A 20,591-nucleotide genomic window follows, 5' to 3' on the forward strand; every position below is an offset into this window, starting at 1 on the left:
TCCAAACATACACGATTCATTATTTTGTTTCTACTATAGCACCTTTCATCTCCTTTGTGCTTTAATTGTGCTTTAAACCTACTGTACAGTCATATGAATGATATTGCTTAAGAATATCAGGATACGAGAGATATAAGCAGTTATTAACATATAACTATAGATTTTGAAAACAGAAAATGTTTACCTGGCTTTTTCTTGCTGCACTGTGTTGGGATCAGGTATAAAAAACCTTACTCGAAAATGCAAGCGGCAGGGGAAGCCTCCTATAAAATTTTACAAAACTGCAATTAATGATCAAGAGAATCTATTTCCTAAACAGATTAACAGATATATCATCTGAATAAATTCCTGATGAGATGTGATTTGGAAAACAACATCTCAGATATTCTCAAAACAGAAAATTAATGAACATTGATTATTAAAATCTCAATTCATACGATCACAATAAAAACACTGATGTAGCGTGCAATATTTTAAAATACAAATAATATTTTTACAAAGATTGTCCCATGCACTTTCACACAGTTGGTTTATGAGACATCAAATATTAAGACCTTTCACATTTTGGTTGCATTGCTGGCATGTTGTAGGGGAAAATAAGCATAAATAGATAAGGCAACTAACTGCTCCCCTATTTCTGTATTCCACGAAGACTTTAGAAACTGGCTGCAATGTTTGCTTTTAAAAGAACTTTATTTATTTCAGTTCCACAAAGAATACTAAATCAACAACAACATGTTCAAAAAGGCTTAGGTTATGAGTTAACAGAAATACATATATAAGGGACACTTAACAGACAATTCCATTAGAGTAGTTATCAAAGTGGCACTGCACAGTTAGAATGAACACAAAAGATAACTGAGGGAGCCTTTCATGATGGGGTCAGGTTCAAGCAGAAAGTGTCTCTCCATACAGCAGTTCCTAATGGTGGTCTAGGCAAATATGAGGTAATAGCAACAAAATCATTATGAGTTGGCCAGTCCTCATAAAAGGAGAGCAATTTGTCCATTACAAGAACTGATGGTGTTAAGGGAAGTTTTTCAAGGAACCATGTATTCTGAACTCTAGTCCACAGTTTTTTCCAGAGGTAAATCTCTTGTCTTCAAGCAGGCAGCTATTTCAAGTTCTTGAAGAAGCCAGAAGGAAGGTAATAGGTTTTCTGTGCTTCAGAGCACCATTTTCTTTGGTATACAAATGGAGTAACAAAAATGCAGGACAAAATGGTTGGTTTGTTTGATAAGAGAGATCTGATTTATGACCACTATCTAAAAAGTTTTAACTTTAGGACATTCTATCCACATATGGAGATAGGAGCCAGTCTGTCTGCAACCCCTCCAGCATGATGGTGGGACATTTTTACCCATTCTTGGTAACTGGATAGGAGTTAAATACCATCTGTGAATTGAGTATTCCTTCTCTTGTGTTAGCTGATCTGTACTTATAAGAGGAGAGACCCAATTATAGAACCAGTTTGAGTCAGTGATGCTCATCCCAAGGTCCAGTTGCCAAATCAGTCTGGGAAAGAGGCTGTTCCCATGTGTGGTTTCCACTAATAATCTACATACGACTGCAGCCTCTTCTTTAATTTGTGGATGATTGTCAGCTTACAGTAACTCGTAGGGAGTTAGTAAACGTGAAATTTCTCCTTTCACTGCTCAAGGAGGCAGCAAAAGAGTGGACTAGGCGAATCTGAAACCATCTAGTTTTAATATGTTGCAGTTCAATGGAAAGAGATGCCTTCGTTTTAGGTTTTCTACCCGTAGATAGCTCTTGAGTATGGTAGACCTTGATCTCTCCATTCTTTAAACTGATTAAATTTATCTGGCATATGAAAATTTGGATGGAGTAAAAAGGGCTTAAAGGGGAGGGATCGGGAGCCAAAACATATCTCTAGTTTTTCCATATAGTTAATGAGTGACAGAGAAATAGGTTTTGTAAGTCTATGAGTGATATTCTTGAGATTGTAGAGAAGTTGAAGTTGTATTCAGGTGAAGAAGTAGACTCTGCTTGGATGCGACTGTATGTCTAATAATCTGAGTAAAGTGGCCTAAATGGAAAGCACAAAAGTAGAGTTTGATATCTGGGATTGCCATTCCCCCAAGATTAGAATGGATCTGTCTGCTTCATTTTGGAAATCTAGACTGCTTATTGTCAAAATTGAAAATGTTAATGAGCATTTGCCATAGTTTAAATGTAGACAGCGAAGGAGTTAAAGGGATGGATTGAAAGAGAAAGATGAGACAAGGTGCTAAAAACATTTTAATTAACGGATTCTGCCCTAAAATGGACAATTTAAGAGAGCACCATGACTGCAATGGCTGCAAAGGTTTTTAATAGTGTGCTTTTGATTTCTCCTCCTTTTTAATTGTTTTATTTTAAATGGTTTTAATTCTATAGACAGTTTAACTGAATTTCAAAAATGACTTATATGTTTTTACTTGTACCTTTGCATGAATTTTTGCCTGTCAGGCCTTTTAAAAGTGTCAAGGATTGGGCTTTCATACGCTGCACAATTCAGAATTCAAGGTTTGTATATACCTTGTCCCTCCATATTTGCTAGGGTTAGGGGAACAAGACCCCCGTGAATATGGAAAAACCGCAGATAACAAAAACACTGTTTTTACCTGAGAGAACACCTCTCTAGGAATCTCTAGGTCCTCCAGTGCAACTCTGTGGTCAATGTCCAACACACACTGACCATAGAATGGCACTGGAGTAGCTACAAATGGTCTTTCAGTGCAACCTTTAGTTAAAGTTGACCACAGAGTTGCACTGGAGGACCTAGACAGTCCTAGAGAGAACACATTGATGAAATCTGTGAATAATCAAATCCGCAAATATCAAAGCCGCAAATATGGAGGGATGACTGTAGTTTTTACTCTATTTTAATATATTTAATGAATAACCATGAGAAAGATAGTAAATAAATAAATAAAATTATAAAAATGTTTTAAGCTTAATAAGTCACCTTGAGTCCCATTTTGGGGCAAAAGTATGTGTACAAGTGAAACCACTATCACAATAATGCAGCTCTCAAGATATTGTTGAACTGCAACTCCTAGGATTCCTCACATTGCATGCACTGGCTAAGGCTGATGGAACCTGCAGGAAAATACCATCTGGAGAACTACATTATTCCCACTCCTGAGATAGGTATTATATACTCTTATAGATAAGATGTATACAGTGGCACCCACAATACAGTTGTCATAGTCAAGTAACCATCTCCCAATACCATAATCTGGAAACTACCCTTTAGGGAGAAGTGGAAACACTAAAATAAAAAGCTGCCAAATCTGAACCCACAAAGCTAGTGCAGGATACCATGGGATTAAAAACCACTGAGAGATCAAGGAAGAGCAACGGGATTGTGGTTCCCCATAAAGGTCACCCACATGGAGGTCAAGCTTGATTGAATGAAATGGATCTAGATATTCACTATCATCCAAAAGTACTTGCAGATCTCTTGTCAAAACTCTTTCAATGATTTTTAACCACCCTCACCACTCCCAAAAAGAGTATTTGCATCACACAACAGTTGCCAAGAGCCTAGGGTCAAGAGCGGCTATACCAACATGTTTAGAAGCAGCAAGTAAAAAAGCTTTAATCACTCCTTGGACCCACTCAGTCACACCCTTCACTTAGCTTTAATCAACTATGGGAGCAAGTGTCAAGAATTTATATGGTTATGCATTCCTGTAAACACTTACCATATATACTCGACTATAACTCGACCTCAGGTATAAGTCAAGAGCAGGTTTGGGGGCCAAAGTTATGGATTTTTATACAGTGGATCCTTGTTATACGCTGGGGTTTGGTTCCAAGATCCCCCGTGTATAACAAAATCCGTGTATGCTCAAGTCCCATTAAGTATAATGACATAGCAAAATGGTGTCCCTAATAAAAAATGGAACATCAAGGTAAATTTATACTTTTTTGGAACATTTTCAAACCGTGTATGCTTAAATCCGTGTATAAAAAATCCGTGTATAAGAAGGGCCGACTATAACCCATGTATAAGTCAAGGGTAAAACTTAGGGACATGTAACAAAGGATGAAAAGGATGAAGGTAAGGAAAATGATGCCAAAGCACAGTGCTAATTTCTCACCCAGACATTCAAAAAGGCCAGATGTGGCATTACAGTGGAGAAAATAGAGAAGGGTTGTGCTTCTTTTAGTTTCTTCCCGGATGGACTAAGCACTTGCTTTTTGTCACTCTACTCTGAGAAGGGTTCTTTTTTTCTTTTTTTTACAGATAAAAGTTAGGGTACAGTACTTACATTGACCCATGGTAAGTCGACCCAGGTTTTTGGGGTCAATTTTTTGACTAAAATTTCTAGACTTATACATGAATATATACAGTATTCTACATCCTCAGGTCACATCCACAGAAAATGATTCCAAACAACTGGGCTAGATGTAACATCTTGACACCTCCGCTGGGCCTAATACAACACCACCATCAAGGTCACTGTGGAGACAAGAATTTTTATACTAAAAATGGCCTGTTACAGACAGCCAAAATAAAGCTGCTTCGAGTCACAGTGGAGGTATGGTGTTTCAATGATGTATGCATCCTAAGAGTCCAGAAGCCACACCAAAGCCACGTTCCAGTCGTTAGGGCTGGAGCATGGCTTTGGTGCGACTTCTGGACTCTTAGGACACATGCATCATTGAAACACCATACCTCCACTGTGACTCGAAGCAGCTTTATTTTGGCTGTCTGTAACAGGCCAATATTTCTCAAAAAAGGTCAGAGTAGGCCTCTGAAGGAACCTGGTTTCAGGTTTACCATGGGTTTTAATAAACCTAGAGGATGTTGAATAGCTGCACTGAACAGCTATTTCAAGATGCAATGAAAGCAACAAAATAAGCCAGTTTTGCTGTCCTTACTGCCACATAACAGGTACACTTATGTGCTCCACCATGTATTCTATCAGCTTTACAGCCTTGTGCCACTTGTGCTCCAGCTTGCTTCACTTTTAGCACTGTGTGGAATACAATGGAGCTGAATAAACAGAATACTGGAGAGAGCACTCAGGAGCAACTGTGTCAACAGTCCTTTGTAACCATCCATTAAAAAAAAAGAAGAAGACTAGGGCTTCAATGGGGTTACATCTTTATTGATAAGAAAGGCCCACACAACATTTAAGAGTCCATCAGATTTCATTGGTCGCAGAAGGGTGAACATTTTGAATTCATTCACCAACCCAAAAAAGGAGGAAGTCACGCTGTTACAACAGGCTGAACCAGAAAATGGTCTGGCTGTGTTAGTGATTGGCATTATTTGAACACATCTTTCAATCATCTTCAGAGCATCTGGCTCACAAATTGGAACAAAGATTAAATTAAGGGTATGGCCTGCTTTGAGAGTTAGGCTGCTAGACACAGGCTTACCATATGTGATATTGGGGCTTTTCCTATTATCTGGGCAGTACAGATGAGGGAATAGTCTTCCTCTCCAGTCAACGATAGGTTAAAGATGGGATGAGGTTACGTTATATTTTAATGTGGCTCAGCACAAAGGTGACCAGAGTACAACTGCCCAACGAGATGGCCAATTGGCCAAAACCACAAATCTTTGGGATCTTATTCAGCAGAGTTAGAGTGGGTTCTTGGTATCCTCTGGGGTTTGGTTCCAGGACCCCTCGTGGATACTAAAGTCCATGGGTATTCATGTTTTCAAGCTGTGGATGTTTGAATCCGTAGATAAGGAATCCATGGATATGGAGGGCTGACTGTATAAGAAGCCTGAGTGAAGACCATGAAAAGACTCTAACAAAGAAGAACAAAAGGGATGCTTGAGAGCAGGGGCTCTTGTGCCACCTCGGCAAATCTGGCTGAAATTGGACAAAAGTGTCCAGATTCCTAGCTACCCCATGCACATCATGGGCTACAAATCTCATTTGCATAACGAATAGCTAGGAACTGTTTAGCCAGCTTGCATCAGATTATGGTTATTTTGATGATCTGCATTAAAATCATCTAGTCTATTCTGTAACTTGTAATTACTATGTTTGCCTGAAGGAAGGTGCCACCATGTCAAATATATCCTTTTGCAACTGTAGTTTTCTTGCTTATAATAAAGTCTCTTCTTTTAAAAGCACTTCTTTCATACATACTCCCTTCACGTGCCTTTTGCTCAGTTTCATCTCTTCACCAGGATTGGAAGGAAGGAAAATCTCTGCAGAATCAGAAGTGGAAAACTCTGTGCAGAAGAATCCCAGCAACATCCCATTGCATTGCTGTACAAATCAATCGATGGTGGCAGTTAGACAGATGTTCTCTGAGGGGCCATTCTACTCAGCAGAAACATCACACCATAAAGCAGCATTAGTTTGTTTTCCAAGATCACTTGCCTAGGTTCCTGCAATATCAGACTAGACCACCTCAATCAGCTCAGTTTGGAAGGCTGCAACAGTGTGACTGGTACACATGCAGAGTCCCTAGTCTGTCTCTTTGGCCCAACACCAGATGCAGGCATGCCAACCCAGTCCCAAGATTGGGACCATGGCGATTTCTGCCCATTTATCCTGCGCTGGTGCAATACCATGTGCATCAAAGAACACGAGAGACACTGCGGACTGAGCCAGCCAGAAAAACCGGCAGTAGGAGAACACGTCATAAACCAACCTGGACATAGAATGTTATTTAAAAACACTGAAATTCTAAACCATGCCAACAACTACCAGGTTAGAATGCACAGGGAGACCAATGAAATCCACAAACATCTGGACAACTTCAACAGGAAAGAAAAACCACTGAAAGTAAACAAAGTTTGGCTACCAGTCCTGAAGAATACCAGAATCAAGACTCAATTCATGCAAATGAACATCACAACGGATTTCTAATTAGACACCTGTCCACTTCCCATATCCTCCCACCCAGAGGCCTTGCTATTCAACAACAGACCAACACACAGAATAACATACAAATCATTTCTTCCCAACCAAGGATCACACAAATGTGTGTGTGTGTGTGTGTGTGTGAACACCCTACACGCTTCCATGCTATGATTCCACTCTATGAAGATGCCAGTCAAAATGCAGACGAAACGTCAGGAATAAACTCTGCTAGGACAGGGCCACACAGCCTGGAAAACCCTCATAAAACCATGTGCTCAACTGTACAAAGTTAAAGTAAAGCAACTCCAGTTAGGGCAGCAACATAATTGTCCATTCAGGTTTCAGTCATTTATACTGATTTCCTCAGTGATGATTAACCGATGAATGACATGCTCTTTCTATGAACTGAACTGACATTAAACAACACTATCAGGGCAGAGAGCACAGCAGAAGAGCAATATAGTTTCTGAGGACTGGGGGAGGAACCACATGGAGTAACAATGTACTGTATAGATATCTATATTCCCACCTCCCATAAAACCTTTTATTGCTTCATTGCTCTATTTTTCCTGCCCTTCTTCACACCAACATGGGCGCCTTCCAGCAATGCCCTAGTGATAGAATCACTGCAATACATCCAGATACCACACCTTCTGAAACACCAACTCAACAACCCTAATACAAACAATATATCAACATTCAACCCAAGATGCAGTGAACACACCAGACCCAATGAAAGTGCATTTCATTGCTCTCCCTGACAAAGTTCCCTGGAAAGGGGCCTCCAGACAAAGATACTAGGCAGGGCAAATATAAAAGCCTGGTGAGAACCAAAATCTCCTGCCTAAAAAATTATCACTAGGAGAGCTAACCTTTGCTGCTGTTCACTTGTCCAAATGCTCTCAGAATCCTACTGAATATTACTAGTATTTTACAGATGGTCTCTGAAACGCATAGTTTGTCCTAACTAGAGCAGACAAATGGGATTAATCTGTGTTGACTCACCACTTCACAACTGATTTAAGAAGTCTACACTAACTGGAAGTAACCAAGCAGATTCAAGCCAAAATCTGCTAACAGTTTTATGCAGGACACTTTATACATACATTTGCGGCTGAATAAGGCAGGGAGATTTTATTTACCTTTTAGTTGTTTCCGTATGGGCTTATCAGATTCAAGCCATCTCTGCAAACATTCAAGAAAAGAGAAGAAAAGAAAAAAAAATAGTGAGATAGTATTTTGACTGTAAGAATTGCACTGTAAATATTAATAGGATTCCTTACTGGTGAAACTGCTGACTCTTCACAGTGCTGTAACCCAAAATATTCCTTCTCTGTTACACCCAGGTGATTACAGGTCAAATCCAACAGCACTTGACCAGTATCTTGTTTCTAAAAGAAAGAAAATGAGAGATATTTAATAAAATGATCTAATACATTTCCGAAACAGTAAAATTCAATTTCTTAAGCAGTATCTAACAATCACATAAAAAGAGCATTTCTAACAGGAATAAATGAAAGATCTCCAGTTATTAATAAATTGGTTTATTTCAGTCACAAACCAGAACAGTAATCATTAATATATTTCTCCATTTCTCCTCATAACACAGCTGCAAAACAGAGCCAGGTCACATGAATACGCCTGCCATAACTTATTAAAATACAACATCACTTATCAGTAACTTTAAAATCAACAGCACATGGTAAAACATCTCCTCTCATAGATAAGAATATGGCTGGAACCCTGTTGTTTCTGCTGGCAGCATAACTAGTCTGGTGGAATCAGTATGAAAAGGGATCTTGTAGCACCTTTGAGACTAACTGAAAGTGAGAACTTGGTAACATGAGCTTTCATAGATTGGAGTCTACTTCCTCAGACATACCATCAGCCAAAAGCTAAACAGGTTAGAAAACTTCATTCAAAAACAAAACAAAACTAATTATGTGTTCATTAACGTTAAAGGGTAAAGCACATGGTAGGGGCTGTATGTGACCTAACACAGACACATACTCCCCAAATATACATTAAAATGTAAAAATCATCTGTCAGAGTTCAATCCCTGCAAAATCTATAGGGAAAAACCTTTAAATTACTGAGAACCACTAATCGAACTATGACTTTATGTAAGTGAGGCTGTTGCCACACTACAGAATTAATACAGTTTGGCATCACTTTAACTGTGACGGCTTTATCCAATGGAATACTGGGATCTGTAGTTTGTTATGGCACCAGAGCTCTTTGAAAGAGAAGGCTAAATCTCACAAAACTACAAATCCCAGAATTCCACAGCACTGAACCATGGCAGCTAAAGTGGTGTCAAACTGGATTAATTCTGCAGTGTAGATGAAGCCCAAGACATTTCTTACCCTTTCTACAACAACATCAAAAAGAATGTCCTCAAGTCTGACCTCTTCTATATTGCCAAGTTGCAGAAAAATCTGTCAGCTTGTTAAGTATATTGAGCCATTTTCTATGAAATCCTCCTTCTTCCACCCTCAAATCTGATCATAACAGCAGAATATAAACCTTCTTTCTCACCCTTAATCAGCTGCTTTTGTTGAGAGATTTCGTGAACATCATTGTATCCTATACCTTAAGGAAGCTACAGCTTTGAAAAAGATAATTTTGCAACCTGTATTTTTATATATATCCCCCAAAAGTTCCCTATGGAAACAGCCAAGCTCAAGGTAACTGACTTTAAATTGTACAAAGTATTTATAATTTCAATACTTACGCTAACTTTGAAGCTTTGTAATGAACCATCCAAGAGGTGGACATTGCAAACAATGTCAGATCGGATTCGTTCCTTTGGTAATTCTGATGCACGGATGTTATTTATTCTCCCACCTAACGCTCGTAATCGAGTGTTCATAACTAATGTAGAACAACCTGCAAAACAAGAGATATAGCAAACTACACTTTATCAGGCATACTAAACTCCATTATACACAGATTTCACAGTAAAACACTGCCTCACTAGTTCAAAATATAACATAAAAGAGACATAGGCGCGTAATAGGGTTAAAAAGGGGCGTGTTAGGGTTGAGAAGGGGTGTCCCTTCCGGACACCCCTCAACCCTAATACGGACCGAGTCAATACAAAATGGCGGCGCCCGTCCACACGGGGGGCCGCCATTTTGACATCGCGGCCATGTAGCGTCTGGACGTCGCGCAGCGGAAGTGTCGCTGCGAGTGTGCGACTAGCGCCTCGCGGCACCACTTCCAGGGCCGGTTGGCCGCTGCTGTTCCAGGGCCAGTTGGCCGCTGCGGTTTGGCCGCTGTGGTTCCCGGACATAGCAACCGCCGGCGGCAGAGCACCCTTCTTGGGCGCTCTGTAACGCACCACAGCATACTAAGAAATATTATTAGGAAACAGGAGCTCAAACTTACTTGTTACATTTAAGCACAGTGTTTTGAAACACAAAATAATCCTGAATTTTGAGGGCTTTCAAAAATCTTCAAAAACAACCTCCTTCTGTTTTGGTTCTGTTTGCTACTGTGTGCTTGGAAAGTTGCCCTTGAAAAACATTGCAGTTTGAGCATTGAACTATGACTCTGGAGACCAAGGTTTAAATCCCTGCTCAGCCATGTAAACATTGAACAGGTAACACACTCTCAACTTCAGAGGTAGGCAAAGGAAACTCCCCCTCTGAACAAAACTTGCCAGGAAAACACAGTGATAGGGGTCTGCTTGGGGATCTTCATAAGTGAAAACAACTCCAGGGCACACAACAACAACAACAACTTTATTTATATTTCCCGCCTCTCCCATGGATCGAGGCGGGATTACATCAATAAAAAACTATAGTACACATACAAATAGCTCAATAAAATACTACTATATGATAAATAAATACACTCATTAGAATATTAAAATTACTATTAATTCAATAAAAAACTAAATTATCATCTAATCATTCAGTTCTAATCATTCAATAATCAGACAATCATAAACAGAAGTGGAGATATAGATTTTTCAATCCGACAGACCCTATGTAGGATTGGGTGGGTAGGATCGCCGGAAGAGATCCATCTTAAGTGCCTCCTTAAAGGCATCTAGAGTGGTAATAAGATGGATCTCTTCCGGAAGGCTATTCCACAGCTGAGGAGCCACAGCAGTGTATGCTCTATGGGAAGTGGTTTTTAATCTAGTCCTATAATATTCTAGTACATTCTTCCCTGATGTTCTGAGAGTGCGGGGCGGATTATGTAGGGAGAGGCGTTCCCGCAGGGAACTCGGGTCCGAGCCATGTAGGGCTTTAAAGGTAATAACCAACACCTTGTATTGTGCCCGCAAGCTGATTGGTAGCCAATGAAGAGATTTTAATACAGGTGTTATATGGTCAAACCTAGATGTACTTGTGACCAATCTGGCTGCCACATTTTGAACTATTTGAAGCTTCCAAACTTGGTACATGGGTAGCCCCATGTAGAGCACATTACAGAAACCTAATCGAGAGATTACCAGTGCATGTACCACTGTTTCAAGGTCCTTTTGGTTCAGGTAGGGACGCAGTTGGCGTATCAACCGAAGTTGATGCCAAGCGCTCCTGGCCATCGCATCCACTTGAGATGACAACTACAGCGATGAGTCCAGGAGTACTCTCAAACTGCGAACTGGTTGACAAATCTCCATAGGTACTTGGGGTACCTATCGCAAATGCCTCCGTTTTCTCTGGATTCAGCTTGAGTTTGTTTTCCTTCATCCAGCCCATTACCGACACAAGGCAGGCATCTAGAGGAGGGATGCCATTCTTAGTCACTGTAGCAGTCGGGGACATAGAGAAATAAATTGGGTGTCATCGGCATACTGATAACACCGCACCCCAATAATAATAAATAAAATAATTCCTTAATAAATAAGAAAAAACTGATTCAATTGTCATTCACTTAAATGAGAAGAAGGGATGGATAGTATACACTCCAAAAGCATTCACTAACAGAGCCAAAATTGAAAGAATGTTATTTAAACTGACCATTGGGAAGAAAGCCATACTGCACCTTTCTGTAATTTTTCTGCCGCTTGATATATATAGATTCCTCCTTAGATTTGTTCTTCTTGGTGTGTTTCTTTCAGGATTCTGTCACATTTAACAATAGTTGTCCAGTATCTCAGCATAATATTGCCAAGGAATTGACCAGACACATGAACAGAATACCTATTTAAATTTGTAATTAAGACATCTACAGAGAATATATGCTTTTTACAATCATGCTGTAATAATAGACTGTCATACTATCAAATCCTATCACTAACAGGAACCCCCTCCCACCCCTAAAAAGTACAACATGTAACATCTGCTTTCACATGACTATTTGTTCTTTCCGTTTTGAAACATTTGATAAAATCCAGAACCAAAGTTTCAGATGGTTTATAAGGTCAAATTACTCAGAACACTTGTTACCAAGAAAATAACCAGCTCTCAGGAACATGGATAAGAAAATTCAAACTCTCTCTTCTCATTTCTGTCTAAATCCAAGGAAGTAAAATCAAATTTACCGAAATGTAGCAACCATTATATACCAAATAGTAACACTAGCAAAGTACACATATAGCCAATAAAACAACAAAAAGTCCCGTCACGCGCTATGTATTAACAAATGTATTACTGCATGAGGGTTTGTGGACTGTAGGCATAAATTTGCCAGGCAAATGATTTCATGAATCTATAATTTCAGCTACATATACATACACACACACACACACAAAGTGATGATGGCAATTACTGATCAGAAAAAACAGTAATGTAATCAAGAGAGAAAAAGATATAAAGTAGTTTCACAGTTGTCTCTTTAGCTCTTGCATGCAACTGCATGATGAATATATGGCTATTTTAAATATTATATGTTTAATATCCCTAAAAAGCATAATTTTGGAAAGGATTTATTTACCTTCACTACATCCCACAAGGGGAGGATACACTTTATTCTCCTGCAAGATTAAGATATGCACTGCAGTCAAGACAAGATGCATAATGCCTTCAATATGGAGAACAGGGAAGGGCAACTTGTGTCAGATCTGGAGGACAATTTCAGATCTTGGATCCCACCACTGTTGCCTCATCCATCTCAGCCTCAACCAGAAATGGGAAAACCTTGTTTTTTCACCAAATCTTTCTCTGCATGCACATACACTAAAATAAGTTTCTCTAAAACATGGATGGCACAATCATGGGGGAGGTGTCACATATGTAGCTCACCTCTGATCTGAAAGAGCATGTGATCATGTGGCTCGCATGACTAAACGCCATGGTGCTGAGTAGGTTAAACCATGCTCCCTCTCAGTATCTGCTCCGATCAGTCTCATTGGCCTGTTACAGACTGCCAAAATAAAGCTGCTTCGAGTCTCTTTGGAGGTATGCTATTTAAATGATGCATGGGTCCTAAGAGTCCAGAGGTTGCGCCAAAGCCACACTCCATTCCTAAGCACTGGAGTGCAGCTTTGGTGCAGCTTCCGGATTCTTAGGATACATGCATCATTTAAACAGCATACCTCCAAAGAGACCCGAAGCAGCTTTATTTTGGCAGTCTGTAACAGGCCATAATTTGGAGAAAAATCTCCAAATTTGTTTCTCATCTATAATGGCTCAAACATGAATGATTAGGTTATGAATAATTTCAGCAAGAACTCAGGTCTCAGAACTTCCAGTCACTGCTATATAAAAACTATTTTATCTAGTGAACCTTCTGCCTCTGAAAATATGGCTACAGTACAAAGCTGTAATCTTGGTGAGGATGCTATTTAAAATGGTGATCCCTGTATTGGTGCCAGTTCAAGAGATACTGGCTGCCACTTCCTGGTGAGTTTATAGGAAAATATTTTAGCCAATGGGCATAAATATGATACACGGGGGAGAAAAACACCAGTCCCATCAGACAGCTTGGGATGCACAGTACTGGAGTGCTTCATGACAAATACTATTCTAAATCAATTCATTTTTACCATGCGATTGCTCAGTCACTGTTGCTAAAGCCCATGCTCAGGGTATTTCCAGATACGCTTTCTCTGCTTTATCATTCTGCCTCTAACACAGAATATTATGCAGGATCTAGACAAGCTGAAAACATGGAATTTTATGAAGGTATATGTAACCCCTACTTCATATTTCTAGCCTTCCAGTCTTTTTTCTTAACACTCTAAGACCATTAAGGAACAAAAGGCAGAAACAAGTATGGCGTGCATTTTGGTTAACAATGTCCCTATACAGACTGCCAAAATTAAGCTGTTTCGGGTCACTTTGGAGGTATGCTGTTTAAATGATGCATGCGTCCTAAGAATCATAGAATCATAGAATCGTAGAGTTGGAAGAGACCACTAGGGCCATCCAGTCCAACCCCCTGCCATGCAGGAAATCCAAATCAAAGCATCCCTGACAGATGGCCATCCAGCCTCTGTTTAAAGACCTCCAAGGAAGGGGACTCTATCACCCTCCGAGGGAGTGCATTCCACTGCCGAACAGCCCTTACTGTCAGGAAGTTCCTCCTAATGTTCAGGTGGAATCTCTTTTCCTGTAGCTTGCATCCATTGTTCCGGGTCCTGTTCTCTAAAACATGGATGGCACAATCATGGGGGAGGTGTCACATATGTAGCTCACCTCTGATCTGAAAGAGCATGTGATCATGTGGCTCGCATGACTAAACGCCAAGGTGCTGAGTAGGTTAAACCATGCTCCCTCTCAGTATCTTAGGACTGAATCGTGGCTTTGGTGTGGCTTCCAGACTCTTAGGACGCATGCAACATTTAAACAGCATACCTCCAAAGTGACCGGAAGCAGCTTTATTTTGGCCTGTTTGTATGGGGCCAATGCTAGGAGCTAGCTGATAGGAAACACTGTCAGAGTAAAATTAGGAGAGATGTATAACCTACAGAAACAAAACTGTAAATATTTTGACTTAAACCGATTGTTGTTAAAATGTAGAAATAATGAAATGGCATTTGACGAAAATATTTTACAAGACAGGGTTTTAGCACACAGAATTTAAGAGGCAGGAAATTGACAATAGAATGTCTGTTTGAATTAATAACACTAAAGAAGGGGGACCAAAAGATTATCTCAAATAAACTTGCTTATGATGACGATCATCAAGAGAAATAATAATGTACAAAAAATAACATCAAGTAACAAATGGGAAAAATGCAAGGACATCAAAATTCAAGTTCTGTTTGACAGGTTAGTTTTCTCTTGTGGCGCAACTACATCTCATACTGAATATTAAACACAATCACTGAATGATTCTAGGAAACTGAGATAACCGTGAGATAATTTTGTAGGCTCAGAGAGCCACTCTGCCTTATAAATAAATTATAAAGTAGCAGAGAAATGGGGGGGGGGGACCCTAGAATACCATACAGGCGTACCCAGAAATAAATCTCTCTGAACGTAAGAGCAGCATTATCTATTTACACGTATCTGTAGAGTTATAACTTTTTAACGTTTATGCTTTCTGTATTTTATTTGTGCATACTTATTTTTCAGAGTGCAGGTTGAATCTCTCTTATCTGAAATGCTTGAGACGAAAAGTGGTTTGGATTTTTTGGGATTTTGGAATATTTGCATATACATGATGAGATGCCTTGGAAATGGGGCCCAAGTCTAAATATGAAATTCACTTATGCTTTGGGTAGAACTTATACAACGGTCTATAGGTAATTTTATACACAATATTGTGGGCCCTTGGTTCCAGGACCCCTGTGGATAACAAAATCTGTGGATGCTCAAGTCCCAATAAATACAATGGCATAGTAAAATGGTGTTCCTTATATAAAATGGCAAAATCAAGGTTTGCTTTTCAGAATTGATATAAATATTTTTAAAATGTTTTCAAGTCATGGATGCTTGAATGTGTGGATAAAGAATCTGTGGATATGAAGGGCTAGAAATTTTTAATAATCTTGTGCATCAGACAAAATTTGTGTACACTGAACCATCAAAAAGCAAGGGTGTCACTATCTCAGCCACCCATGTGGACAAATTCTGATTTTGGAGTATTTTGGATAAGGGATATTCAACCTGTGAGCCATTATGGTGTAATGGTTTGAGCATTGGGCTATGACTCTGGAGACCAGGGTTCAAACCTTGGCTCAGCTATATAAATCCACTGGACAAGTCACACTCTCTCAGCCGCACAGGATGGAAATGGCAACCACCCTCTGAAGAAACTTGCCAAGAAAACCCTATGATAGGTTCATCTTAGGGTCACCATAAGTCAGAAACAACTTGAAGGCACACAACAACAACAACAACAACCAGAACAACAAAATACTCAATCTATACTATAATTATACAGCTTCTTTTCAAAAACATGGAAATTTAATCCTCAAAACCCTTTAAGTTTAAGAACCCTGTGACGGTTCAGATATGGAAAAGGTAGTGGGAAAGAGTTAACATGTTATGATGACTACTAATATGGGTATTTTTAATCTAATGTGACTGATGGCATTTTATTGTGAAGGGGAGTTTTAAAATATTGTTTACTTTTAAATTTGCATCTACGGCAATATATGTAACATTACTACAATAAAAGCCATACCAATATGAAGGTTTTAAAAATCCCATCCATGTGCTTACTCCAGGGATGTGCAAAAAGCACTTGTAATATGTCTCAGGTAGACATCTGTTTCTGGAGGAAAGAAGTTGGGGGAGTACCAGGCACGGAGACAAATAACTTCAAACCCTTCTTTACACAATTAATTCCCCTACAACTACTCTTGAGTAAAATGTGAGTCTTGTGTCTTAAACACTGTAATTCTCAGACTCTGTGGAATGAATACAAACCAAGAACTGGTTCTGCAAAACGCAAATAGAACTACACTTTGGTTAAAGAATTCGTTGGCACTTTAGCATTGTGACTCATTAAATAAGCTGATAACTTAATTCTGAAGAAATGCTAACTTAAATCAACCACTTCCATCAAAAAATAAATTCAAATAAGTACTCCCTTTTTGTCAGCAAATTGCCAACTTCCTTCATAGCTGAATTGATTTTAATTAGTTAGTTCCTATCTCTATCAGCTATCATGTTGACTCAAGCTCCACAAACCCTGGAAAATGAAAGCTAAGCCTGAATACATAATAGACCCACACCATGATCCACAATAATGTTATGCAACGTCAGCAAATATGCTTGTTTCCAATTTTTTCCTGCATTCACCCACATTTTGCCTTGCCCTTTCAGAGCCAAAAAACAGTGCTGGAGTAATCCAGTTTGAGACCACTTTAACTGCCCTGGCTCAATGCTAGCAAATTCTAGGAACTGTAGTCTTCTTGTAAGACATTTTGCTTCTCTGTCAGGGAGCTCTGGTGCCACAACAAACTACACCTCCCAAAATTCCCTAGCACTGCGCCAGGGCAGTTAAAGTAGTCTCAAAGTGGATTATTTCTGCAATGTGTTTTGGCTCTCATTTACAAATCATGACAATGATGATGGTGAGACCAGAATCTGCAATGATCCCCTATGACAGTGATGGTGAACCTTTCAGAGACTGAATGCCCAAACTCAGTGGCGTTCCCACAGCAAGTGTCAAACAAAAAAGCCACCCATATAAATATTAAATCCATCCTTCTCAGCCCTGCTCAAACTGGAAGACCTTTTGGAATCTCACCTGGACTGATAGGCCATGAAACCCACTGGATGACCTTGGGCAAGTCACACAATCTCAGCCTCAAATGATGGCAGTGGCAAAAATCCCCTCTGAACAAATCTTGCCAAGAAAACCCCAGGATAGCTTTGCCTTAAAGTCACCATTGGTTGGAAACGACTTGGACGCATACAGCAACAACAAACGCAATAAAGCACAGAAGGCACACTGCAATAACAAGAACAACAAATATCTCAGGCCTGCACAACCTGGCAGTAGGCAAGGAACAAAATTAAAAAGGGCTGCACTTCTTTGGGCTCCTGATAGGTTTTTAGCAGTTTACTCTCCAACTTTTCACTTGAGGGGCAAGTGTTCGCCCTTCCTCTGCCGCTGTTGCTCAGCTCTTTTCCAGGAGAAAGCTGGGTGGCAAAGGAGCCTTGAGGGACAACCACTGAGATCTATAGTGTAGATGCATACTGAAAGTAAGAAGCTGGTAGCAGGACATAGGAGGAGGAGGAGAAAGTGGCAGCAACGGTGGTGGGGGAGGGAGAGGAGAAGGAGGAAGAGCCAGACACGGAGGAAGGGATGCAGCTGCCTGCCGCAGCAAGACAAGCCTTGGGCTCTGTGCTGGGGCAATGGCAGGCATGCCCACAGAGAGGGCTTTGCGTGCCCCCTGTGGCACACATGCCATAGGTTCACCACTACTGGCCTATGATCTTATAGTAACTTATATTTTTAAAAAAATCCTTAGAAATGCTAAGTTAATTGATAAGTAACACCTTCTGGTCTGATGCTGCCACCAGTTGCTGCCAGAAAAATAATACTGAGCTTCCTCAGTTGCTTATTCTAAATATTCTCAAAATGAGGAGGTTGGATCCAAACTGAAATGTATACTGTACAACGAGATTGGTAAAAGTAGATTTTTCTTGCCCCCTTCTTTTGACCCTTGCTCCACTACCTCTGGAAAATTTTATATAGCGATGGTTTCAAAGCCTGCTGAATGGGGTAAGCATAAGGGATAGGATGGTCCATGAAACTTGGATGAAATATTCTGTAAATGGAGTTTTTTTGCATCCACAGAAAGGCAATCCTTGATCTTATACACTGCTTTGAACCATCAAAAAGCATCATGTACACAGCAACTGTTGAATCAAACAGCAGCTTTTCACCTGGAGAATGAATACCACTACTGTACTGAATTGCCTTGCCTCGCTGTCCCTAGGGCTGCAGCCACACTTCAGAAATAATCCAATTTGAGAATTCTGCTCTTGGAGCCACCACAAATTTCAGTTCCCAGAATGCCATAGCATTGAGCCAGGGAGGTTAAAGTGGTCTCAAGCCAGATTATTTCTGCAGTCTGTTTTGGATCTATGTTGTCTTTAAATGTGAGGGCAGGGATCATCTAGAACAGAGACAAGTGTGCCCAAGGGGCGGCAAAGAGGGAAGAAGGAGAACAGGAATTCACATTCAGCATATAGAAATTTGCTCACAGAACAATGGTTTTAGCCCCAAATATTCTTGAATTCTCATCTAAGTGTGGTCCAATGAATGATACAATCTTATAGACATATACCTACTGGTATCCTGTTACAAACTGAACATCCTAACAATTCTTACTGATTGCCATTATTCATTTTTATGTGCTTCCTCAATATACTCCACTTTGTAACGCTGAACCTAACATTAAAAAGAAGAAAATGATTAAAGAGCCTATTGAACTCAGTCAGCTCCAATACAAAACTGTTTTCTTCTACAAGCTTGGTGTTTCTTTCCAGCAGGTAAAAGTTTTATCTGTTTGCCCATAAGTCATTTCTGCATGCTGGAACAACTGATACCAGAAGAATGTGAACAGCCTGCCAAGATGACAAGGATTGTATTTTTAAAAAACTGCAGGAAAAACAAGCATACTTAACAGCAAAGCCCACAGATTTTTCTCTTCTTGGGTGTAAAGTTTCAAGGGACAGCTTGCCTGGTTTACGTTTAATGGAACCACTTGTTTGGGGAGGGGATATGTATCTGAATGTTAGGGGTTTTTAATCCTTTGGTATACCCACCAAAATTATGATACCTCAGAGGATAAAAGGACGCTGACGTCTTCAGACAGTGATTCTACAGAATCCAATTATTTATCAGTTTATTACACACAACACAGAGAGACTGTCCTGTTCAAGAGACAGAGGTACTTCATTCCCTAGGTAACACTGGAAATGAACCTTGCACTTGTGCTGCACCACCCCTACCAATGAGATACCAAAGAAATAGTCTGCAGCTTTAGTTACCTGCAAATGATAATGCAAGTTCACAATCTACTTCTGTCTTAGTGCAGTAGCAGTGGGTCATCAAATACAAAATAATGTACCAACAGCAATGCTACTGGTACGGAATTCACAATTTGCTACAAACAGTTGCACCCTACAACAGACTGAGAAATTAAAGGATGATCTATGGGAAATTTCAAAACTAACAGGCCTCACATGGCTTTAAGAAGACTTTTGTTGTAGTTGTTAATCACTGATTTCCAAATGATAATGAATATCCTGTTCTTTTCTAGAATTTTTCTTATATTTCTAATATATATGGGTATTCAAAGTAATAGTGTGCTAAATCCTGTACACAAGAAGAAACAAAAAACTAGTTGTACTGCTATTTACAATAGACAGCAGTACTTCTGTAAGTATATAGGGTTGCCATATCCCGCCCCCCGGCGGGACAATCCCGGTTTGGGCGGTGCCATCCCGGTCCCGGTCCGGTTTGGTGCCCAAACCGGGACGGCCCCGCCCACCGCGGCCACCTCCGCCGCCGCGGCGGCTCCAAGGCCTTTCTGAGGCCTGGGACGGAAAAGGAGGGCAGCGAGGCCTGAGGCGGAGGAGGCTGCAGGGAGGCGGCGCCTCTTGGGCGCAGCCGCGCCAACCTCCCCGCCTCCCTGCAGCCTCCTCCCTCCTTCCTGGCCTCCGCGGGGGCCAATAAGGAGGCGAAGCCCCGGCCATCGCCGCCGGCCTCCCCCCTCCTTCCTGGTCCCTGCGGGGGCCAAGAAGGAGGCGAGGCCGGGCCGCCGGGGCGATCGCCGCCGGCCTCCTCCCCTCCTTCCTGGTCTCTGCGGGGGCCAAGAAGGAGGCGAGGCCGGGCCGCCGGGGCGATCGCCGCCGGCCTCCTCCCCTCCTTCCTGGT

At 40.6% G+C, this 20,591-nt stretch overlaps 1 protein-coding gene across 2 annotated transcripts in view; it reads right to left on the bottom strand.

Moving 5' to 3' along the window:
- LOC149309405 (tyrosine-protein phosphatase non-receptor type 3-like) overlaps nucleotides 1-20,591 on the bottom strand; it is an 85,152-nt gene that overhangs the window by 52,905 nt on the left and 11,656 nt on the right. For both annotated transcript variants that reach the window (XM_089532378.1, XM_089532379.1), the window contains exons 2-5: nucleotides 9,580-9,734; nucleotides 8,129-8,236; nucleotides 7,988-8,030; nucleotides 185-263 (exon numbers count right to left, since the gene is read on the bottom strand). In XM_089532378.1, the coding sequence (XP_089388504.1) occupies nucleotides 185-263; nucleotides 7,988-8,030; nucleotides 8,129-8,236; nucleotides 9,580-9,717 (368 nt within the window). In that variant the 5' untranslated portion in view covers nucleotides 9,718-9,734. The remainder of the gene's footprint in view (nucleotides 1-184; nucleotides 264-7,987; nucleotides 8,031-8,128; nucleotides 8,237-9,579; nucleotides 9,735-20,591) is intronic.

This window comes from Sceloporus occidentalis, unplaced genomic scaffold, assembly GCF_023333645.1.
Source record: "Sceloporus occidentalis isolate IW3139 unplaced genomic scaffold, rSceOcc1.0.p SCAF_7, whole genome shotgun sequence".
NCBI classification, from domain to species: domain Eukaryota; kingdom Metazoa; phylum Chordata; class Lepidosauria; order Squamata; family Phrynosomatidae; genus Sceloporus; species Sceloporus occidentalis.